General features: G+C 40.8%; 1 protein-coding gene across 7 annotated transcripts in view; it reads right to left on the bottom strand.

The window, feature by feature from the left end:
* The window catches only part of LOC130167246 (muscleblind-like protein 1), a 66,818-nt gene that overhangs the window by 6,050 nt on the left and 34,986 nt on the right, over positions 1-25,782 (bottom strand). For 2 of the 7 annotated variants that reach the window (XM_056373226.1, XM_056373225.1), the window contains exons 3-8: positions 12,534-12,704; positions 7,803-8,021; positions 4,420-4,659; positions 2,650-2,703; positions 1,648-1,798; positions 107-142 (exon numbers count right to left, since the gene is read on the bottom strand). In XM_056373226.1, coding sequence (XP_056229201.1) covers positions 107-142; positions 1,648-1,798; positions 2,650-2,703; positions 4,420-4,659; positions 7,803-8,021; positions 12,534-12,704 — 871 coding nt within the window. The remainder of the gene's footprint in view (positions 1-106; positions 143-1,647; positions 1,799-2,649; positions 2,704-4,419; positions 4,660-7,802; positions 8,022-12,533; positions 12,705-25,782) is intronic. The other 5 variants (XM_056373228.1, XM_056373229.1, XM_056373230.1 and 2 more) reach the window with 5 other exon arrangements.

Genomic DNA, 25,782 nt, shown 5'->3' with positions numbered 1-25,782 from the left:
TGAATTCACAAAATGGAGAATGTGCTCACACTATGTGGTGAGTTGAATGAAACGTGAGTGACTAAAATGAGCTCAGAGATAATCAGTAAGGAAAGCTGGCACCTACCAACACTTGTTGCAGGTGTCATGCACAATATCGAGCCTGCCCATCATGCATTGCAGCAGGGAGTGGAGTGAATAGGGAGGAGAAGAAATCAAGAAAAAACCATTACAAGTGTTATAAAGTCAAACAATAATGGATTAAAACAGTGCTCTGATTATTTAAACCCTTTGGCCTTAATGCAATAGCTGAAAATGTAACAAAATTGATTACTGATAAATAAACATATTAATCATTGCTTTATACACATCACAGTTGCTGCCAACAGACATACAGCACGGCAAAGGAAGCATGTGCATGAAAGCTCAGTGGGGACAGTCGTGGTAGTCTGCCTGTCCAGCCCCAGTTTACTGTTTGACTGCTCCATTAAATAGAAGGGCAAATTAAACACTACCAGTGGTCCCATTTTCCTGTCAGCCGTGTAGCAGCTGTTTGCACAGTGGTAGTTCTGAATGACCTGCTTTCAAAATCCTCAAAGTGTGTTGCAGTGACCTGACAGTCCAATAGCGTGGGACATATGAGGATCTGAGTATTCGAATCTCTCACAGACGGGAATCGATGGCAGGCTATTCTTAGGCTGTCAGATGAGAATATGGGACACAGTGTAAGATGACTACGCAGCGGCCAGAGGAGAGTGGTTCAAATAAGCTGCGTGCGTGTGTGTGTGTGTGTGTGTGTGTGTGTGTGTGTGTTGCACAAGCTGTATATTAAGGGCATAATTTTCACTGGGACTAGAGGGGAGACAAGTCCTCTCTCTCTGCAAAATCCCTATTCTGTTCCCCCACTATGCAGCTTTAGTTTGATTTACTCAATAAAAGCTCTCTAAACTGTGTCATCTCACCGTCCAGCTGCCTAAATCAAGGTGAAAGAAAAGAAAGGTTGATAAAAAATGTTGATGGATCATCTGGTTCACCTTGTTATTCTGTGCTCACTATAATGAGATGCACTCAGCTTTTGGTTCTCTGGGTTTTGCCTGTCAGGATGCCCTGACTGCAGAGGCTGGATACAGCCTGACAGGAGGCTCTGAAGATACTTGTTAGGGCTGAAAAAACATAATGGCAACCCCTTCTGCAATGTTTTTGGGATAGGTTTTGATTTTCAGTTGATTATGTGAAATGAAAACACTTTCAGAAAAAGAAATAGATAATAAATAATCAATCAAAAATAAGGCAATAAAAGACAGTAGAAATGATATATAGTTAAGCCATTAATAATACTGATATTAACAGAATATGGACAACTTTTGCTATGGCAGAAACAAAGACCATTCTATCACAATGTGTGAAACTAAGCTCTTATGTTAAATAAATATGCAGAAGACAGTAGTTACAGTGTCTTAAAAAAAAAACAACAACCCTGCACACACATGTGCAATTAAGTCCATGCAAGTGTTTCCATCATGTCACCAACGATGAAATCACACAGTCATTCAGCCATTCACAGCAAAACATAATCAGTGAGTTTCATGAGAAACTACATGTGATTTGACAGCCAGTACTGATGGGATAACTGCCACAAACATGGGTTAAAGAAAGCTCAGACCTTACCTGATGGTATGAAGGCAGCCTGCTGTTGAAACTGCATGTTGGCCAGGGCCTGTTGGTACTGGAATACGCCAGCATTGAACATTGTGGTGGCACCGTTGGCTTTTTCAAGTGCAGGTCTCTTTGGTAAAGGAGGCAAGACGGGAGGGAGCCCCTGATGAGGGGACAACACCAAAATAAAGGGATGGGAAGTGAGGGAAATAAAAGGATGATAGCAGTGACATTCAGGACAGAGAGAAGAAAGAATTTCGTTAGAAGATAAAGTTGCCCTTCCAAACAGCTATTATTACAAACACTGGCAAGCAAGCAGTGGACTACACTACCTCTGTCAGAGCAAGACAGTGGCGCTAGCTGACAAACTGTGACGTCTATCTTGCTAGTGACAACAAAACACAGTCCTCAACACAATGTCATCAACCTCATGATATGATTTTAAAAACTGCACACAATATAATATCTATATAAATCTTTCTGTAAACAGAACTATAATGACAGCTTTAATACAAGTTATTGTATTGATTGTTGGACCATCAACAGAAATGATGTAGTTAGGGAAAGCTGCACTGCCAACTCCATGATAATAGTACACTATAAGCCAATGTTAAGACTCTCATGACACCTCTTAAACAATTACACATGCATTATGGGAAGTGACAAAATCATGCAAAGACTACTATACCTTAACAGACACTAAAATACTACATTTTCATGCCAGCAATTAATTGCTTTTTAAATTCACTTAAGGTGATGAACTGACCATCGACAGTGAACATTGTGTAGGGTTTCCTATTCAAGCCCTTTTCCTTTTTGGCCACAGATGTTTTAAATTAATACTCAAAATTATCAATTTGTTTATGTTACACACCCAATGGCTGCAATCAGTTCATCACCCCGCAGTGTTTCCTCAGTTCAGATCATTAAGTATCTACTGTATTTTAAAACTACAAAAGCATATCCACTAAATCACAGCTACATGCCAAGCTAAAAGGTGAAAGGTCAAAGTACCAGGTCAAAAGTTGCGTCGAGGGGTCGCTTCAGTGATTTGACAGCCGATTGAGTCTTAATTAGCAGGCAGCGAGCACATGATGGCAATGGGCCAATGGGGTTCAAGCGCATTAACATAAACCAGCAAGCGGAGGTGCATCATGGGGGCAGCAGTGCAGTGTGGGTTGGTGAGAAAAAACAAACAAAAAAAACAAACAAACAAACAAATAAAAAAACAAATCATTGAAATGCAATATACAACAATAACAAGACTAGGGCATGCACATTAATGGCTGTAGGGTTACTGAAAAGAATTATGGCCCTTCACATAATTTATTGTCAGAGGAAAATTCTGTTTCACAAGCTACAACTTTGAGTGCAATGGTGTTCTAGTCCAGAAAGGAGGATTAACCAGATTTGTTACATTCAAATTTAAGGAAATTCTATATTACTGTTTCCAAACAGGCTTATCATGTAATATATGGCTACATGGCTCCTGCTCCAGATGCTGGGTATACTTACAGTCTGCTGTGACTGGACAACCTGCTGTCACCACTTTCTGAACCAAGTCAAACACTGTGCAAGTTCGAATTACAAATACCTTTTGTAAAACTGGCACAATCAATCATCCATTATCAACATAAAGATTTCCTGTTTAAATATAAAGCTGGTGTATTCGAAAGCTGCTTCAGGACTTTCTTTCAGATATCAGATAAAAATACTACTTTTTACACTGCATAATTTGTACAATTTTATATTTCCTGGTCTTTATTATACTATTTTATTCTATTTATTGTCATTTATTTGGCTTTTTCTGTTTCCTGTATAATTTAATTGATGTTCCATATCCTTTGTGTAAGCACTTTGTAGGTGTGCTATGCAACTAATCCGAGTCTGTGGCCACACTGTAAAATTAGCTTTTCCACCACTAATTGTCATTTTAAATGCCATTGAAGCTAATTAAGAATAAAAGAATTAACATCACACAGAGAAGAGAGGTAAAAAAGTACTGGTAATGTTCAAATATTATGACTAATTTGACTTTATGGAGTAATTTAAGGGTGAAGGGCTAACTGAGATCAAGTTTACCCTCCTTTCTGGATTGCATAATGAATCTATTATACTTGGCTCAGCAAAACCGTATTGTGTCCTTTTATAAAAAAAAAAAATATCACTGCATTGCAGAAACAGGATTGGAATGAACAGTAGTTAACAATTTAACGTACCTACTGACCTTGAACAGCAGCAAAATACACTGTAGAACTAACAAAGCAGCAAAACAAGGAGGAGCAGGAGGAGGGGAGCAGGAGGCTCAGTCACATACTAGCATGATCACTACAGCCTGCCACTAATAAAGCACACATCGACTCTGTATCTTCATACTGCGTTGTGTGTGTATTGAGTGCATTGTGTCAGAACTGAAGGGAGCAGGGACAGTGGAGACTGGAATGTGTGCAAGGAGCTTGAGTAACAGCACAGGGGAGAAGATGTTTCAGTCAACATCTGTGTCACAAGTGTTTGTAGTACACTGTATGTACTCAAAACCCAGATAGAATTACCCAGGTCATGTTTATGTGGCCCACATGAACATTAGGAGAGCTTAATGATTTGTTTTATGTCATTACATAAAAATCAAGACTGGCTTGTCCTTGATTTTTAACATAACAATACTGGTTATATTTGATTTAAGTGTAATTCCTCTGGCTGCACAGGGCTGAGGAGGCCATGATACTTTAGATGTTCCTTTGCTTGCGTCCTTCTTGGTGGTATAATCTGTGGACAGATACCTACCATGGCTGCAGCAGCCGCAGCCTGGTTGACTTGGTGTTGGGCGGCTTTGATCTTGGCCTGCAGGTGAGCTGGAGGGTGAAAGTACTTGCACTTCTCCCTCGAGCAGCGGCCCTTAATGTAGTCCATACACACAGTGACTGTGTTGTCGTTGGTGTCAATCATAGTGCTATCTGCAGGATGGGCAAAGCGACAGTCGTTCTCCCCACGTGTACAGTTGCCCCGCTGGTATTCCCGACACACCTTTGGGCACAAACACACATTTCACTTCTTTTATTTTGTTTACATGACATTACAAATTTGATCATAAACCTGAAATACAGACACTTGGGTACAGAAAAACACACAAACACCAGACCCACACACACACATTATGAAGTTACTGTTCACTTTACTTCACATTTGATGAAGTAATCAATCTGTGCAGTCATTTCAGAACTTGACAATCACTTTACCAGACAGAGCTAACCAATCTTAATGACAGGTTTGGCCATTACTGTTGATTGATAAGCAGAACAGACCGTAACCAGCATTTACAGACTCATCAATCACACAAACTTTATCCATTATTCAAATGAGCTCTGTTGATGTTCTTTCTTATACAAAACAGAAGGGGGCAGCACCTGCGTGAACAGTTGGGAAAGTGATTACCTCAGCCTGAATGTAGGAGCCCAATGAGGCTCCTGGGAAATATGAGGTTGGTTACCCTCAAGGGAGGCTGCAGCTGACGTAATCAGCAGCCCACACAAAATAACTCTCTCTCTCCAAGACACACACACACACACACACACACACACACAAACACACAAACACACACACACACACACACACACACAAACAAACACACACACACACACACACACACACACACACACACACAGGTGGGTGCACATATAATTTATGAGGCAGCATTTTTTTTTTTTTTACAGAATTACATTTTGGCACTTAAAAAGCTCTGCAATAACTTAAGATCTCCGTTTGAGTCTGCCCTACCCTACACCCAATGAAATCTCATTTCATGGTATGCTGTATCGATCAATCAGTTATTATGAAAAAAAAAAAAAAAAACATTCACCAAATGTCTGTTGACCAGTCTCACTGTCTGCATGCATAAAGGATTTGATTTGTGGTGGACCGGCTGCCAGACAAAAGGCCACCAGCGCAGTTATCTACAAACCAAACCTGCTCTGTCTCCTTTCATGACAGCTCATCATCCACAATCACTGATTTGCGTGAGCAACGGGGTAGGAGTCGTCTACAAAGATATAAATATACGAATGCACAGCTACACATGCACGCTCACACACATTAATTCCCCACCACTGCTATGATCACCACTGTTGCTACTGGTCTTATTTAAAAAAAAAAAAAAAAAAAAAAAAAACAGACTGCCTTGTTGTCAGGCAGATGTTGGAGAGGCGGGTGAGGGAGGGAGGGAGGGAGGGAGTGAGGGAGGAAACAAGGGAGAGAAAGGAGAATGTAAGACTGGCTGATGAATAAAGAGTAAAGGACAGAGATGGGGATCAAGGAGACAGAGTGAGAGTCATTGGGTGTTGAAGTGAGTGTTGCTGGCATAGAAAAAAAATTTGTGAAGAAAGGGGAGACAGTCGCATGTTCTCTGAACCTGGTGTGTTTCTCTGAACAGCAGCTAATCATGCATTAGACAGAGCTAACCCAGTGAAAGTTCTGAGTTGGACAAACAAATAAATGGCCTGTTAATCATATTTCTGTCCCCATGGTAACTGTCCCTTTGAGCCATTTACATCACCATGGTTGCAGGTAAGCAACATATGATTTTATGCACGCTGAAATGCTGCAGTATGGCTCTATACAAGATAGACAGAGAGACTGCTGGAAAACATTTCTCAGGAAAACAGTCTGGAGGATTGTCTTCTAAAATAGGAATTTCTCTCAGCCTCAAGGAAACGGTCTGTAACATATCTTCTGACTGCTATGTGTGTCAGTCCACTGAATTCCAGCTATGTTTATTTTGAACTACACACTAGAAACTAAAATATGGCTGGCCCTTTTCTCTAAGATATTTTTAGCAAACCTAGTTCCTGATAAATGAGGCTAGGATATGAATTCTCCCAATAAAGACGCTTCACCAGCACACACAGGGCTGAGCACTACAGGCAGTGTTGACCACTGGCCCCAAATATCTACAAGGGAAAAACACTGAAAATTAACAGACTGCCAATTATTACATTTGGCAAATAAATATTTCATATCTGTTTGTCTGTTTATTGGACTTTGGTGCAGAATGCTATCAATCCTTTGCCAGACAATCAGTCGCCAGTCTGCGTCAAGGCCTGCATGTTCTTCTATTAACAACTTCTTGCCTCCAATTTTCCAAAACTTAAATTTTCTCACCAGTCATGACTCCTCTGTGAAATTCAGGCACCACTCTGTCCTTTGTCTCTGTTGCCTTTTCTCTGCTTGCCCCAACCCCTCCCCTGATAAACATAACATGTCTACGAATTGATTTCCTATCTTTTCTCCTGTCACTGACCCTTTCCCTCACTCTGCATGTCGTCCACTTGTTAGTCGGGCCAAGAGACGTCTTCAGCCTCACCTCCATTAATTACCCAGCCACCCAACGTTACATTTTAAATGTAACCTTCCTAACGTTCTTGCACGCCTCCTGCCTGCCTCCAACGATTTCCCCATTATTCTGCCGCGAGTGTTCCCCGGGTGGGGCTACATAATGGATGAGATTGACTTACTGTCCAATTAATGATTATCTGAAAACAGCTAGAGGAACAGCGCTCATCAGGTTTCATGACTGATTGCTTTCATAGAAGAATTAAAGATTTTTCAGAAAATTACACACTGGTACAGTATAACCTGAGGTTGTGTCACACAGTGTTGTCTCCTGCCTGTTGATGGGATGCAGCATCGACAACGGTAATGTTTGTAGACGGATACTCTCATTAACGCCTCTTTCTCTTTGCTTAAGTCTGGGTAATAACTGTATTATGGTAATGGGATATAGTTACTGTAAAAGAAACTGTGTACTAGATACATAATTAAAGTCTACAAACAGAGACTGTTGAAGCAAGACTTTCCAACCCATGCCTTTAATATTCAAATAAGCACAGCCCACATTTCAAAGCCCAATCTGTTTGTATAGCTGGGAAAAAGATCCTCACCGGATGCAGTGTTTACTAGAGTTTTGTTAATCTATCTATTAATCTGTGACTGATATGAAAGTGACAAAATAATTATGCAAATCCTCTCATCTGTGTGATCAGTGGTGTGTGTGTGTGTGTGTGTGTGTGTGTGTGTGTGTGTGTGTGTGTGTGTGTGTATGTATGTCCTTATGTGGTCATATTCTTCCTATTTATCCCTTCGACTGTCAGCATAAATGTGTGTGTGTTTCTCACCTCCAGTCTGTCTGTCCTCATGAGTTTCTGTGCAGCAGCAGCAGCAGCAGCAGGTACGGGGACACTGGGGTTGCTGGTGACCAGTACAGGGGCGCTGGGCAAGATGTCAGCGGGCATCAGGCCGGGCGACACTGGGCCAAGGTAGGGGTTAAACGCAGCGGCCGCTGCTGCAGCAGCATTGGCATTGGTTGCAAGGCTGGGTGTGACTGAAAACATGGGCTGTGGGCACATGGAAAATGACAGAGTTGGTCAAAACTTTGCAAAATCATCCAAGATTTCTCAAAAAGTCTATGTATGAAAATTGAATATTCAATTATATCTGTCAATAAGTATAATGCCATCCTTTCTCGCTCTTACTGCACTTGAAGTTATATGACAGTAGACTGTGAAATAAGAGATGTATGCAATTATCAAAAGCCAAGTTTAGGATAGGAAGAGTGGTGGTGGATGTGGAGAGGAAGAAGATGGCAAAAACAGACAATTAAAGGGCTTACATCTGGAGCAAAACAATGTGCCTTGTTTGATGGCTGCTTGTCTTTCATTTACTCTGACACAAAGAGGAAGCCTAGGCTTTGTATCTGGTGTCACCTCCCCCCTACATGGATCAGATGGAATCACGCTTCATACACCAGAGATCATAAGGACAGGAGTAATAAGAATGAGGGATGTCAAGCTGTGTGTGCATGTGGGGGGGGGGGGGGGGGGGGGGGGGGGGGGGGGGGGCTATACTATAGTATACTATACTATACAACAATGTACGTGTTGTGCTGCAGTTTGAAAGGGAAAGGCATTCTCCAAGAGGGGAAATAAAGAGTATGCTAGCTGACATAGCACACTGCAAATTTCCCCTGCACGTTCCTGACCTCAGCCCCAGTCTGAGGATTGTCTCTTGAGCCCCTGCCAACACGACACAGTGAGTAATAGAACAGCAGCAGCCAGAGCTGGACATCTACATTCCTCCCAAAACCTCGTCGCTGCTCTGGGATGACTCAGAGAAGTCAGGAATAATGGTGTGGACTTTCTAATTCTTCCACTGCTGCTCTCTGGGATGTTTGAAGAATTATGTCCTATCACAAGATGCTCCAGAAAAGTAGATTTGCCTCTCTCAAGGTGCTCAGACATCAGTTTCAGACATTCATAGCTCAAGGTTGGGATAAGATTAGTATGATGTCATTGAAAAGACTCACAGTCATGAGGATTTAACTATGCAGTGATGTCATCCTGCACGAAGTTTGTGACCTTGTTAAGAGCCTTTATGTAACGTCTCCTCACTTACCATTGAACCGTTTCCAATAATGATAAGACCATACAGATTCTTGATATAAATAACAATTGCAACAGATTTAAAACGATTATATGAAATTGAGCATATTTGCACTGAAGGAACAGAAAAAAAAAATTCTCACTGCATGCCTCCTGTCAGCAATTTGTATCACAGCAGTGATATAAATGTGTGTGTACTGTGGTGCTTGCTTGACAATCTTCTATTTACAAAGATCTCCCTTTTTACTTACTCTGCATCCAAATTAGAAAAGTATATTGAAAGGCATTACAAATACAACTCAATTAAAAGTTAGATTCTAAGATTACATATCAAAGAAAACTTTCCATATCAAAATTTTATGTAACAACCAAATACTAAGACGTTTTCATCAGTGCATTGAGGGAGAACTACAAAAGTTGCTTTCAAAGAACTAAATAGAGAGCTCAAAAGCAACATGATGACTTAGAGCAGTGTTTCAGTGTCATGCTAGGTCATGAAATGGTGTCTTTTTTTAAAAATCTGATGTAAAAAAATGATCCTGGGAAATTTGAAAACATTATGCAATCAATGTTTAAAATGTTTAACTGGCACAGTTTTTAACATTGTATAATAACCCTGCTTTGCTGATCATTTCTATAGTAACAGACTTGTTCAACAATAATAATTGTTCAATAACATTAGCTAACATAAGACACTGGTCATACCAGTGCTGTTTTTGGTACTTCTGTGTTGGCTTCGTTTTTCAGACTTGGAAGTTGCAGCTCCATTAACACTAATAAAAGCCTTAAAAAAGACAGTTTTTGATAGTGATTTTAAAGATGCTACTGATTCTAAATGTTCACCACATCTCTAATGTTTAATCATCAAATTTATCCACTGAGGAAGAAGAAACTTGAATTCATATATATATATATATATATATCAGCTACACTGAGCACACTCTAGGATTTGTTTGTTATGATGCAATCACTTTTCAACACTAGACTATCCCTGCTTGACCCCCACCGAAAACATGGAAATACATCTAATTATAGACGTGAGACACCACTGGAATGCCCTGACTTTGTGGTTTGATTTTGCTTTTTTTATACACTGTCTGCACCAAACAAGTACACCAAATTTACTATGGTGGTGTTTTTTTGTTTTTGTTTTTAGATGTGAGTGAGTGAGTGAGTGAGTGAGTGAGTGAGGATACAGTACTGTAGATAGATATAACTATGAGTCTGTAATAAAAAGCATCATGAGCACCATCACTCACAGCCAACTGTAATGGACCCTAATTAGTTCACCCTCTGCACAGTTCCATGCATGAAATGAAAGCACTCTCCTACGCACTTGGAGAAAGAGGGGGGCAAGTAGAGACAAAAAAAAAAAAAAGTGGGAGAGCAGCAGATAAAATGTGGTAGAGATACTGAAGATGGGGGCAGGAAACTAAGCTAAAGACACAGGGGAGGGATAGAGGAAGAAAGCCTGATTCCTGGAAAGGCTAGTACCCGGTCTTACCCTTTGTTCTCTTTGCACACAACATGGCTCTGTTTTCTTGACTCTTCTTTGTAGTGCAGGTCTAAAGCCATCTCTCCTCACTGCTGTCGTCCTATCTTCTTCACTTTACCTACCTTTCTCTACTCTGTCCATTTATCTCTTCCTGCCTCACTCAGTCCTCCCTTTCTTCTTCTGCTGTGTCCTTCTCTGTCAGCCTGTCTTCCTCCTCCTCTTCCTCCTTACTTTCTCTCTCCCCATGACACAAACAGAAAGGGAGGACTTTGCAGTCCCAGGAGATCTATTGCTTCTTTAAACCCTGTCATGGTTTTCTCTGTTCCTCTCAATGGGCCTCTCGACACAGCCCCTCTTCCCCAGATGAGGGTGATAAGACATCGGCTAAGTGTGCACGTACGTGTGTGCGTCCAAGCATGCAGCATCTGAAGCTCTTTTGAATAGCTGAGACAAATTCACACCACTGCTCTCTCTTAAACATGAAGGGACAGAGGGGAAGACACAGGATTTACTTCAAGTCTGACTGACAGGTCTCACTGACTCTGTAAGGTCTCACGGACGGACAGGGAAGAATTCATTTGAACTCGCTGACTGGGGCTCCCGCCGTCACCTTGAAGATCCTTGGCGCATGCAGCGGCGTTACAGAGCAGTTTCTGAGGTAATGTGCTGCATGTGCATGTGTCTGTGCATGCGTGGATTTGAGAGTGTGTTTAATGTGCGTAATAACAACATGATACTATTGATTTTTGTATAAAATAACTCCCGCACCAACAGTAGTGATTCAATTCTGAGCCCTCTTCTTCAAACATTGCTTATTTATTCCAGGCTGACATGATGAATTTAAATGAATAACTCAAAGTCAACTTACTAGCCTTTTCTGGAGTGGCTACATGCCACTGAGAAGGAAAAAGCTAGAAAGTGGATCATGAGTTAAGACTGTGTTTGTGAAACTACTGTTTTTAAGGTCAAGGCTGAACTTTCACACTCAAATGAACTGATCCTGTTAGTTCTCATCCAGCTGACCTGGTTCCTCAAACACAATTAGAGAACTTATTTGTTCATCTTGGCTGAAGTTAATTTGAAATAAAGAAAACATGTAGAGAGTCGTAACCATCAACAGTCCTCTGCTGATCATGATGATTGCACTCATGACTGGCTGCCGTGGCAGAATTGCTTTAGAAATTACATTATAAGTTGATTTAAATAATATTCTTACCTTACACATATTCAATTAAATGAAACCCCCATAAAGCAGATTACAAGAACTCTTAAACCGCAGATTAAAGGGATAACACATTTCCAGCAACTTTCTGAGTTCAAGAGTTCTGGAATCAATCTCACTTTAAATGAAAAAATCCTTTCAAAATGTTATAAATTAAATGCTAAAACAGAAAGTTTTTGCTGATACATCTCTTTTGCAGATAGTACTGCAAACTAAATTTCTTTTTTTTTAAGTGTAATGATTTGATTTTATTGCCTTGCATCTTTTATCATGTATGCTCTATATTGTGAAAATTCAATTTCACCAAATAATCTGAATAAGCCTGCAGTTGCAGGTTTCATCTTAAAAGAAAAACTGCAGTTTATTACAACTTTGGTTTTATTTTCTTAGCTGTGATCATAAGTTTGATCAGATATGAAAACACTGCTAAGTAATTTCTGAGATCTGGGAAATGGAGCAACATCACTAAAATAAGTCAAGTGGGAAAGTGGTCAGACAATTATACCAATATTGAATAATCTATCTATCTTTGTTTTCCTATTTATTATGTTAAAGTGCATCCGGAGACATCTTCAGAGAACCAAAAAATCCAGGCTTGTGTCAAATTATCTAAACAAATCAAGCTAACTCAGTTATCCACATATGAACAACAGGGCCCTGCACACTTGTGATGTATTTAAATTTCAGTGTGTGGGAATTAAGTGTTCAACTACAGATGTGTATATTTGCGTTTGCATATGTGTCCTCTCACCACTGGCTGTAGCTGTGTGCCAGGCATCATGGCATTAGCAAGCTGCATCTGCTGGGCCAGCATTGCCATGTTTTTCTGCTGGATGAGGTTGTTCCTTCCATTGATCTCCAGCTGGGTCTTTAGGTGAGGAGGAGGATGCAGGTACTTACAGTTCTCCCTGGAACAGCGGCCCTGTTGCGGTGAGAGAGGAGGAAGAGGAGGAGAAGGAGGAGGAGGAGGAGATGAGGAGGAAGAAAGAGAAAAGAGGGAGGGATAAAGGCGGATAGAAACATGGAAAGAAGCGAATTAGTATCGTGCTTCCTAATGTAAAGAAGTAATGAGCCTTAACCCAAGTTGCTGCCCTCTCATTTAGCAGGCGCTGACCTAACATTCCTGACATCTGGGTTTGTCGTAAAGAAGAGCGATCAGTTCTGCTTGCTTTTCCCCCTCTGTGACCTAAGCTGCATGCTCGCTACCTTCCGCTGTTTTCTCAAGGTCCCATCGAGAGACAAATTAGCTTCAAGAGCAAAGATAAAGAGGATTAGTTGTCTATCTGCCTCTGCTAACAGATTGGAATACACACAGAGAAACAGAGAGAGACATCACTGTCCCCATGATGATATGGATACTCTGCTCACTTTACACTTATTTTACGTGAAATTTTGAATGTTCAATATGACTGCGATCGATGGTTGTTTTTTTATTATCCATTAATCTGTGGATTCATTGAGTGGACAGGTTATATTTTGCACTGAGTGCATTGTTACACAAGTAATTTTACTTGAGTTCAATTTTCCAATACTCTTTCCATCCCTGATAAAATAGTGAAATAAATTAAATAAATGAAAATTTCCTTTGTTTTTTTTTGTTGTTTTTTTTAAAAATAGCTGCCAGTTACTGTCAATCAACTAATCAATTAATAGACCAATTGTTTCAGCTTTCTTCTTCAACCTCTGCAGGGAACTGTCAGTCTGATTACATTTATAAATGTCTTCCTTTGTTGAGACAAATTACATTACAAGGAAAAGAGACTTAAGTTCAAAGGGACAAGAACGTATCCCTTTGTTTAAGAGTTGGTAAGAAAAATAGGAACAGGAAATGAAAAGGAAAGACAAAGAGGAGAGAAGCTCAGCGTTTTACCTGCTACCTGAACTGCTGCTGCACTCTTCCTCTAACCAAAGAGGAATTGTTTTGGCAATTTCAGTTAGGAAAGACCCACACTCTCCTCTGTCCTACTACCTTAGAAGCTGCGCCACTTGATGCCGGATGTTTTACAAGGTCCGGTGAATCACTATTGATCTCTCCCAATTGAGATGAATGAGTTATGTGTCAATATTTTACATCATTTCGGAAAAGAACCGGATGGAGAACTGATCCAGGATCGATACAGGACTGGAGACTACTGTGACAATAAACATACACACATCATGGCACTCTATCTAATATTCTGCTTGTGTCTATAGACAGTGAGGTGTGTGTCTGGGTGCTCTGTGCTGAGGGTGATTATATTCATCCAGCAGCCGGCAGCCCAAGGGGAGAAGGAGGGAATGTAATTTACACTCTCATAATGCCTGCTCCACTGAAAACTCCCCCGAATAGGTGTAATATCTTAGATTTTTACTCCCCCTTTCTCCTTCATTCCCTTCCTTTCACCTCGATCCCACATACATCCCGAGCCCCATGCTGATATTTGCTCTCCTTATCATGAATGCAGAGCAGTGTAGACACGGTGGTGCTGCTGTGATCTGTGTATGTGATCATGTTCATGTATGTGTGCAGAATGTGCAAAACGGAGGTAATACTCTCTCTCTCTGCCTTTGTCTGTTCCGTTCTTTCCTCTTCTCTCGCCTCAATCTTCCCCCATCAAAATGCATCCTCTGGCCATCTCCTCCCATTACTCCTTTATATAAATCTACTTCCAAGGGATGCGGAGACCAACCCTGCGACACCTCCACAGTACCACCTCCCATGGGGAATTAAAGGTTGGCTGTCATGCTACTGCTTATCTCAGTGAGATTACCTGCTGCCCACTGTGGCCCACTATGACACCTGCTTTCACAACCTAACACATACACTCTTCCACTTTCCCTCTCTTCCTCCCACCTCTCTTCTCTCTCCTCCTTTCGTCTCCTCATCTCGCTCTATCTCTCCATCGCTCCCTTTTATTTCCTCATGCAGGTTGTTCTGCCTAGCTACAGCGGGAGAGGCACTTTGCATTGGAGAGCAGCAGAATGTCAAGAGTTCTTCCAGCATTTTCATTGGCTGAGAGCTGAGAGGACTCGTATTCCCAGTCTGCCAATTGGCCTAGAGGCACGCATTAGCAGTGCTCCTAGTCTGGCTCATCCCTGTATGGCTGTGACTATTGATCAGCACTAATTGGTTAATGTCTTTTGATTTTCAGGGCACATTCCCTCTGGGTGACTAGACACAAGCTAGTCAACTCCAGCCGTGTGTGTGTGTGTGTGTGATTAACTGTGACAATACAGCATAAAATCCCCCAAACATACTTTGAATACATAGATTTTTAGTGGTCACATTAAACAGATTTTAAACACTTTACCATTTTGCTATATATACTGGGAATAATTATAATAATAAACTACAATAAATAAATTGCCAAATAATCTGACATTTTGTGAATAAAGCCAAAGAACTGGTAGAAAAAGTCATTGTAATTGTTATATGAGTTGTTACATAATACATTAATAGGTGGGAGCAGCCTGTGAGCTTTTCTGTACCAAATGTGGGATGATGACTACAAGGTTTCACCATTTTCTCAAATATGTGTCTTTCTTCTCATAAAATTAGGATTTTATTAACAAAACTTTCACAAACATTTCTTGTATTTGTATTGGTGTCCCTAAAATTCCATTATCATGCAATGTCACATTAAAAATAAAACACGGTCCAAGTTGAAGAGTTTTCAACTAATAGCACTTTGTAGACACATTGAAAAGTTATAACAAGAGTTTTAATTCCATCATTTGAAAAACCTTCTACCTTCTCTGACGAATCCATGATAAGCATCAAACTAAAGTAAATCTCAAAACAAGAATTCTTTTGCCTTGAAATCTTTACTTTCAGCAAAGCTGCAGGGAAATTAAAGAAGACTTGGAGGAAAGTAAAGACAACATTGTGATGGATCAAAAAGGCTTTGTTGGGGAATGTTTTTCCTATGATGGTTATGTTCCTCTAATCTCCTAAAGGGCAAGGTCAGTGGCTTTAATGTGATTATCTGGCTGCTCAATCCGTTATAGTTGTACAATAATACAGTATTAAATTTTGCTCCAGAATCACTTATGATGCAGTACAACTTGATCTGGATAACATTCTAAGTCTATCATCACTATTATTATGTTTGTCGTATGTTGAAATAAACATTGTAGAGTATTTTGCTGGAGACAGACATGTGAAAACATTATGTGGATAAAGTATTAATATTAGGATAAAGGTTAAATCAGTATGATTAATCTTGTAGTAGTGAGAATTCCTCTCTGTGTTTGATTAGTTGCATTCAAAAAGGTCAGTACCTTGACCCACACCTACCCCTCTGTTTTTTCACCAGTAGAGTCATTATCTGTTGCTGCGTTGTTGTTGTCTGAACAGTTCAGTGCTGTGTGAGCCTGTAGTCCCTGTTGATCACTGCCTGTGATGCTAATGTCCTGGCTTCTCTCCTGCCTCTTTTCACTGCTATTTTCCCTGCTGTCTAAACAACGTCAGTACAGGTTAATGGTGAGCGTGTCTGAGCCAAAGCAGTTCTCCCTGTGGCTAGAGTGGTGTGACTACCAGACTTCACTCAAGTTGACTCTGTTCCACCTTCACCTGTCTGCCTGTCCTCCACTGAGACGCTAATATGCTAACAGAGTACCTGCATCTGTCTCTCACACACTCTCGTTGCTCTATCCCCCTCCTTGTCTCTTCTCTGTCTGCCTCTCCCCCTCCCGCCCTACCTCTCAGCTGATTGTCTGAGCCAGTCTGTTTTCCCACAAAGCCTTCACACCTAACAAATCATATTCTTTCTTGATTCAAAGCTACAAAACATCTTTTAACATGTCAGGTTGAGGTTTTGGTAAACAGCCTCCACATCTCATCACCAAACATAGATTCTGAAACTTGAACCAATTTGCAGAGGTCTGGCTGTGCCAATGCACGGTTTTACTTTTCTTTTAATTGGCAAGCCATTAAAATAAAGTGAACCAGCTGTCACAGTCCCATTCTTAAGTGTATGTGTGTGCATGTAGGAGCAGGGTAATGGAGCATTCTGCTCTTATAAATCACCTTGGCCTCATTACACTAGGTAACTTTTTGCCATATTTCAGCTCCTGGAATCACACTCACATGCAAACAGATGTATAGACAAATGTGCAAGGGCAAACACACACACACACACACACACACACACACACTCACACTCACACACACACACACACACACACACACACACACACACACACACACACTGGGCTTTGACCTCAGGGACCCAGATTTTCAAGCCTGCTCAGACCACTGATTTGTAGAGTTTCCCACTCTAAGAATGAACACACACACACACACACACACACACACACACACACACACACACACACACACACACACACACACACACACACACAAACATTTTGGGATTGTTTATAAATCAGTACAATGCAAATAACAAAGCAAAATTAATTCCTATGTATATATGCAGGTACACATGCAGACAAACACACACATACATAGTGTATGCATGTCCTACCCTTGAGTTACTTCAATTACAACTGCGGCTTTTCCACTGCAGTTTCAGGTACGCGTTTGGCTGGTTCTGGCCTCAGCAACAACATGGTTTTAATCAGCATCACGTAATCCTCTGTGACAAGGTTACATCAATGAGGCCGTCCACAAAAACAACAGTGAGTCAGGACAGTGGGCACTGGATTGTTTTTTTAACCCTCCAATTCCCAACTTCTGGATCCACCATACTTTTAAAGCTGCTCTAATCAAAATGTTTACATCAACAGTTGATGGAATGATCATGCATAATGTGAACGGGGTCACTCGAACTGACAAGCCCACAGTCCCACCTACGGTTTCCCTTAGCTCTACAGAGGATTTCAGCGTCTTTCTGAGCCACAGTTCAGTCTCACCGCTCTCATCAACCTTGTACCCAGCTGTAGCAAGCAGGTGTTTTCATCAAAAAAACATATAAACCAAGTGGACACTAACTGCTCAGTCCCAAACATAACACAGACAGAAGATAGCAACTAGTGGGTGAACACAGTGAAGCATTTGCAGCTAAAGAGTTGGTGGATACTGAAACAAAATATGAGACTTGCACTCATTAGGTGACCAGAAACATAACTCCAAATGAACTCTAACGTTGCTCTGTATCTGCCAGATCTGTTTGCTAATATGTTTTCTACAACAACTTTATAAGCTGAAAATATGTCAGTGTTCCTCACATGATCATTTTGTGTTATCATGAAGTGCACACAGATAGATAGATGAGCAGATTACGTGCATATGGATAGGAGTTATTTTCATTCTGAAAGTGTGATAAAGGTAAATCTTAACCAGTCCCCTGCTGTACTGTAAACGCTAAAATGCAGGTCATGTGCACCAAATTCATAAGAAAGCATAACATTTCTGTTATTGTATGTTACCCAGCAACATCATGTTATCGCAGCAACCACAAAGATATCTCCTGTTGCTGCTGCTCTGTCACTCATTTTCTTTGTGACCCCGGTTATTTTAATTCTGCCCTACTTTTTCATCATGTGCTTTGTCCCTCTTTTCTCCCCAGGCTTCATCTGTTTGGTCCAAGTCATTCAAATGAGGGGTTACAATTAAAGGACAGTAAAATAAAGGTTCCTGTTAATGATCATCAAATGCATGAGACCCCATCACATGTTTATGAAATCCCTGATTTACTATTTTGTGTGTTTGTGCTTTAGGGCTATATGATCAAAACCTAACACTGTCAGTCCTATTTGTTGCCTGTGGTACTTTGGCAGCTCTCTGAAGGATGGGTCTGTGGAATCCCAGAGAATAAAACCCATGGCAGAATTCCTCTCACAGACTAGCAACAGAGACAAAAACAAGAACAGAAGAGGAGGGAGGTAGACAGTCAGACATGTACGAAAACAAAAAAAAGGAGAAAGAGAGAGAGAGAGAGAGAGAGAGAGACAGATGCAGAGTGTGCTTTTCCTATTAATATTAATCAAAGCAGTCTGTGCGAGTGATTTCAGCAGTGTCTTTGCTGGCAGATATCTACATCCTCCAAAGTGTTGAATGGTGCATTGCTTTCCACCAGACCCTTCTGCACGTTCACTCCCGTAATCACCCATTGATTCAAAATGATCTTTTAATCTACCCATCCAGAATGACTCATTCCAACTTAACCACACGTAATCCGACAGCCTCTGATCTTTTCCGCATTCTCTCTCTCTTTGCTCTCACTGTGTCTCACCTCCCCTCAGACTGTGGCTGCTGCTGCTGCGCAGTGAACACCGTGACCAGTGTGACAACTGTAGAGCTCAAGTCTGGACAGCCACCGTCCCAAACCCCTGTGCATTATCAATTCTCTCTCAATGGCACCGCCTCTCCCTCCTGTTCCCAAAGACAACCATCAATCAAGGAAGAGCCATCTGGATGAGGGTCCGTGACGAGAATACTTGCCCTTACAGACACACGAACTCACACACACACACACACACACACACACACACACACACACACACATACAGGGGTATGTACTTTCTTGACCAAAGGGCCTTGTTGGCAAGCATACGTCAGACAAATTATGACATCAGACACAACACAAAGAACAGCCTGTCTGAGGATTGAGAGTGCTGCCAGACTGGCCAATAACACAACACACACACACACACACACACACACACACACACGCACACACACACTACTCCAACTAAGTGTGGACCACTAATTTTAATTTTGGAAAAAACAAAAAATATTTTTTTTTTCTTTCTCTTTCATAATTTATTTGCGAAACTGGTTGTGTAATTTTCTTTTAAAAATTCACAAGATGTGATTTGCAAGCGTGGTTGATGTACCTATTAAAGAGGGGACCTCAATAGCCCGTATTGGAACTGTTTGTGGTGAAAACAGACTGGGACATGAATATAAAACAAGGCTTTCTTGATATCTCTCAAAAATGAATCATTTAACTTTATTTTTTTAACACATGAACATCTTGCTTCGAAAAAATCTTCTCTAAATAATCATGTAGTGTTGCACTCTATATTAGGACTATAGTGGCAAAAAGGTGATAACTATATAAAGTGTATGCAGTTTATATTAGTAGTTATTAATGAAGTAGTCTTCACTTTGAGTTTATAATTGAAACTCATAAGGCTCAAAAGCACATCTTCACAAATTTCAAGAGGTCCTGTAACACATCTTAAATCTTTCATCTGGGTGTTGGATTTAAAAAATCACCAGTGATTGAACCCTCAACCTTAAAATTTAACATCAGTCTTCTAACATACTGAGCCATTGTTGGTCAGAGCCTTGTGAGATGTATTTCTTAGAGCATTGGAGTCTTTGGGTGTTGGACTTCAGTGAGACTAATGAGCAAACCTATGTCCTCAAAACTTCCAAGCCCTCCTCTAACTTCCTGAGCTAGTTGTGAAAAAAGAATTGCCCAATATTTGTTGGAGACTTTAAGCATTTACTTTAGATGTTGGACTTTTAAATTTAGTGCAGGACCTGAGCATTGAACCCAAGACTTCAAAAGTTGGTGGTCCTCTAAACAAGACATACTTGAGCTCTCCCCTTTGGACACGGACAAAATTTAGAGAGCATCACAATGATCAAAGCTTTGACGTCAAAACTTCTCAATAGTCTGCTTGCTCCTTGAGCTATGTGGTCAGGATCAGTTGAACAGTGTTTTTAATGGACTTTTGTGTCTGTGCTTTGGAAATCAGATGATAAAAACTCAATGAGTTACCTGAGGATTGAACCCACAACCTCACCATGAGCCATTTGGACAGTCTCTTGCAAGCTGTAGTTCTTAGAGACTTTGAGTCTTCGCTTTGAATTATGGACTTCACTGAGTTCACTAAGAATTCATTGAGCCTCATGACAATCAAACCTCAGAACTTCCAAGCAGTCATCTGACATGCTGGGCTAGCTAAGGACAGTTTCAATCTTTTTCATGGAGTTTTCGACTGTTTCTTTTGGGTGTCGTCCAAAGGAAAAGTTGGGACCACCTTTGGCAGATCATGGTGGCCAAAAGGAAAGGTATTGGATTAACTGGACTATTCAGAAGTTTGGAGGTTGTGGGTTTAATCCCTGTTAGGTGCATTACATTTTTAAGTCCAGTGTCCAAAGGAAAGAATCAAAATCTCTAAGAAATAGAGCTCAAATGTCTCTCTTCAAAAAGGTCAGGGAGTGAGACAACTACTTTGGTCCCTTGAGGTCTTTGGTTTGAGCCTCAGGATCTGCTGTGAATTTTGAAGCAGCATAAAAGCATCCAAAGGCTTTAGAAGATATGGGTAAATTGTCTGACCAAGTAGCTCATGATTTGAAAGGACTGTGTTTTTTGAGGTTATAAACACAAACCTTATGAGGCTGCATGAATTTTTAAGTCCAAAACCCAGAGTGAGACTGAAAAGTGCTCAGCGAGGCTCCCAGTGCAAAGGGAAACTCATGAAGCGCCAACGGTGTCTGCTTTGGATTTAGAAAAAAACATCCTTTTCCAATATCTTCTCTGTCTTTCCATGTGCCACTGCTAATACTAGATGTCTATGTAAGTCTCATTATCTTCTTCCAATCATTTATCAAATCCGGAACCACCCTGATGCATTAGTATAATAGCCTGGATCAGTTAATGACCATAAAATCTCATTTAACTGGGCAGAGGGATAAGTCTTTGAGACAACGACATAGATAGATATGTGGACAGAGGAGTCACAGGCAATGATAGAAGGCGGTCACACAACACAGCTAGTAGAAACTGAACACAGAACAACTCTGCCCCAGCAAATGAAACTCCTCCACGTCACAAATGATGCAGAGTCTGTGGAAAGCTTTTAGCCATAGTGCTCAATTAGACAAAACACCAATTATAGCCCCCAAAAGCACTACTTAGGCTGGCAGAATGTTAGCATGTTTTGGGTGGGTTTGGGTGGGTTTGGGTACAAAATCGTTAGCACAGGAAACTAATGATGGGGCAAAATCATTAGCTATCATGGGTAATCACAGCACTCTACCACTGTCTGGCTGAGCTGTTCCTTGTTTGTTATCCACTGTTGTACATGGCTGAAATTTCTGGTTTAAGTGGTCCATGTTAAACTGACATTTGACTTTCATGTTCTTTGATGATTATCAATGTTTGACGTTCAGTGATTCATTTGTCAGTTTCATATTAATCCAGTTTTATAAGGCAAAAAATAATGACACATATAACAAATGACATCACCTGTTCGATTAAAGTAAATGTTTGAGCCTGAGTGAGTGTGTACTGCATTCACAAAATATTCTTTAGACCATAACTAACAGCTGGAATGAATGTTTATGTCAACCTCCTAGTAACTGCCTGACTCCTACTTGGTGATAAGAACTACTGTAGTGTCAACAAAGCTGTGGCCGAATGGCTACAAGGTCACTCTTACTTGCAGTTAATATCAGTACAAATACACACGATTCAGCTCATTTAAAATGAACTATACATAGTTAGTTTGTATGTGGTGTCACTTGTTAACAAAGTGCTACAAATACGAAACAGAAACAGTATCTAACTAAGCAGCTAACTCAGTGGCTATTCAAAGGATATGACTACAAGGCTAGTAGTGGGGTTAACCATCTTGGAGTAATGAGTGAACACTTTCAAGTCAAAATAATGGAAGATTTTCCTGTTCCCATCCTGTTGACTTTGTGTGAATGCAGTTTAAAGTCTCCGAACAGTCACACACACTGCAATAATAATATTTGGTTTTCAGTTCCAGTGTAACTTGTACAACATGTAAACAACAAATAAACAACAAATAAAAGTACGATCAGTAGAACAATAAAGTTCAAAAGATGAAAAGCTGAAAAGATCATCGGAGCAACACACGAAGGCTCCTTAATACAGATGCAATAAAAATATGGCAAATTTCAGGTATACACTCAGAGAAACCAAATCCTGCAAGGTTAGACGGTGGGTCCAGGTGGGCCATGCTGAGGGCAGCGACTATGCAGTTGTAACATTACAAATTTATAGATGTCCTGACGCATCATTTTAAGGCACAGTTTCTGAATACAGGCTGTGTGCATTTCTCCATGGACTGTTTTGATACTTTTACCTCCCTGATTGTAGGCTGATGTGTGTTCATAGTTCCAGTGAAATGCTATCTAGCCAACCTCTTCCGTTTCTTGTTTGTTTTCCATTTCTTTTTTTATGCTTCAGGAATTCCACTGTCAATTATGGTTTAAAGTGCGCAGAAAGGGCTCAAAAGCTAATTGGAGAGCTCAGTTGCTGATTTCACAGTGGGACATCCCTGAGCCTTTGGCAGACAATAAAACTGGGCCGCAAAATGTAGGTCTGTATATCATGTGATTATCAGAATCTCTTAGGGTTGGACAAATCCGGATCAGTCTTACATAGCTGTTGCTGACTGCTTTGAGAATGAAGACATTAAGATTTCCATAATCAGAAAAGTCACCACAAGTGTTTGAGAAAGAAAAACCGGTGGGAAAGGGAGTAAAAGCATTAAGTCAGCCTCACTATGCTCCTTTAGTGACCCTGCTTCGGTCACATAAGATGTTCATGGCTCGTAAAATCTGCTCGAAACAGAGGATGAAAAGGTTCAAATGAAAAAGCCTCTATAGTGTCTCTCCCTCTCTGGAGGGTGCAGTATAGGTGGCAAGTGTTGTTCTGGCTCCTGCGGGAACTTCATTGTAGAATTGTGCGAGGCAAAGTCTCTAATTAGCTTTGTTCTCATTAGGTCTACAACACTATCTCCCCTCAGACAGACAAACACACACACATTCACCAGAGAGAGAGGCCACCCCACAGCCCCTGAGATCTGGCCCTTCTTCTCTATTTCTCTTTCAATTAACCCTCTTCATCCATCCTCTATCTGTTCATCTTTTTCTTCCTGCCTTCATCTCTCCTTCAACACTCCTTCAAGTGTTCTCTGTTCACAATCTCTAAAGTTTAGACTAATTCAGTTTTATCTCCTATTGACTGGGCCAAGGAGGCAGGCAGAGAGCAGAACCATTAAAACAGCCTTAATGAAAGACTGGTGAGCAGGCACACAGGATTCAACAGCTTTTAGGCCTAATTATTTTCTGCCCATCTTTGAAACGCTCATTCTGCAGATATATGGGCCTCACTGGCTACTTGGAACAGACCTTTTCTTTTTTAAATCTAAACCTCCCCCATTTTTCACATCTCAATCTTCTCCCATCTTCACACTCTCCTTAGATTGCTTCACAGCCATTGTCATTAAGTCTTCATCAAGAGTTGGGCAAAGACTTTTTATTTTCTCAATTGTTTGCTTGTGTCTCTATTTGAAGTCAGACACTGGAGAAAATCAGAGAGTGAAAAAAAGGAAAAAGACATTATGAAGTTGTCCTTGTGAATGAACAAAAGATGCGCTCTGACAAAGGCTGGCAGCTGCCTTTGGTTTGTGCTGTGATCTCTAGTAGCTGCACAAAGTTGCTCCAAAGTGAAAACAAAAAAACGCTGCTGGCAACAGGCAGGGTGTTACCCTCATCCACTGAAAACTCCATTAATGGTCACAAACAAACACAGCTGCATGAGTGACCAAAAATTGTTAATGTGTCTCTTTGTATAATGATCTGAGACGGGATTTAGTATCAAGTGACACTGCTTTTTTCTTTGCGCTCCCGGTAAAATGAATTGGGATCAGATGCAGGAGAGTCAGAGGGCTGGAATGTTCTTTTCTATTCTACCTCTGATGAGTCATGGGGGACGTGGCAGATAATCACGAGACCACACCCTGAAGCTTCCAGCTAACAGAGTGAGAAAAAACTGAGAGAAAGTTGTCAAATACGAGTAGAGACATCTCTTGTTACGTGAACATGTGGTACATGTCACACACACACACGCACAAACACACACACATCCTCCAACGAAGAGTACCACTGTACTGGCATCAGTAGCTAGTGTCATTGCCTCGAGGTTAAAGCAGATAAGAGAGGATTAGCATTCATTACTCCATGAAGAGATGATACCCACCGCAAGCAAGCACATACACACACACACACACGCACACACACGCACACAGACAGTGATGCACAGACATACACAAGGCACACATATACAAAAAACTAGGAAAATAAGCAAAATGGCCACAGTTTTTTTTTCCATAGCTGCTAAACAGCTTCTCTTTTAGAAGACTACATTAACAATCAAAGGGAAAGGCATCGGGAAATAACAGTAATACACAGCAACAGCATGTAATCCTTTGTATCACTGACAACTGCACAGCTGAAAAATCCCCAGACTGAAGCCTGGGGTATTCATGATGGATTCTGACAGTGTTGGAAAAAAGAAAATAGGGACAACAATAGAAAAGAAACAGATCAAAATGATTTATATTTCTGAATTTGATGTAAGAGCTTTTAATTTATCGATGTTTTCATGCTGAAGTTACCAATTTTCCATCCAAGAATGCTCAGCACAAAAGCAAAAGTTTGTAAAAAACAAAAAAACAACACAAAAATATTCAAATATTTATATACTTTTTTTTATTCCTTCAGGACCTTGGCTTCACCACTGCAAAGGACCATTCACAGCAGGCACTGCCTTGTTCTCATAAAGACACACAACACAGTGAATGTGAGGGACAAAGAGACAGACAGAATAGAAACAGTCATTTGTAGGTTAAGGTTATATTTTGTTAGCGCGATACATCACATAGAAAAGCATGACACGGTGTGTCTTAATTCCCTCCCACACACACATACACACACACACACACACACACAAACTGTGCGACACAGCAGAGGGCCATCACCCCCTCCCTCTCCACGTAGCGCCTTCCGGCTGCACACTCATCCACATCGATCCACATTGATCAAAGTCGGCTTGTACCACTTCAGCAAAGAGCAGGGGAACAGTGGGCAGGGTGATCACCTCCTCTAAGCCTCTCTCGCAATGGACTCATCCGTTGTCAGAGATGCCGCTGCCACGTACTATAGTCTCAAAAGTAGTGTTGTCTATCACAGGAGCCCAAATCTCATTAAAAAGGCATAAAGGTCAGAGGAAAATGTCGAGAAATCTGGCCTTAAATTGAACTTAAGTTAGACTGAAGCTTAAAGT

Source organism: Seriola aureovittata, chromosome 4 (genome assembly GCF_021018895.1).
Source record: "Seriola aureovittata isolate HTS-2021-v1 ecotype China chromosome 4, ASM2101889v1, whole genome shotgun sequence".
Classification (NCBI taxonomy): Eukaryota; Metazoa; Chordata; class Actinopteri; order Carangiformes; family Carangidae; genus Seriola; species Seriola aureovittata.
The sequence above is the reverse complement of the archived record's forward strand: the minus strand, read 5'-3'. Positions and strand labels throughout refer to the sequence as shown.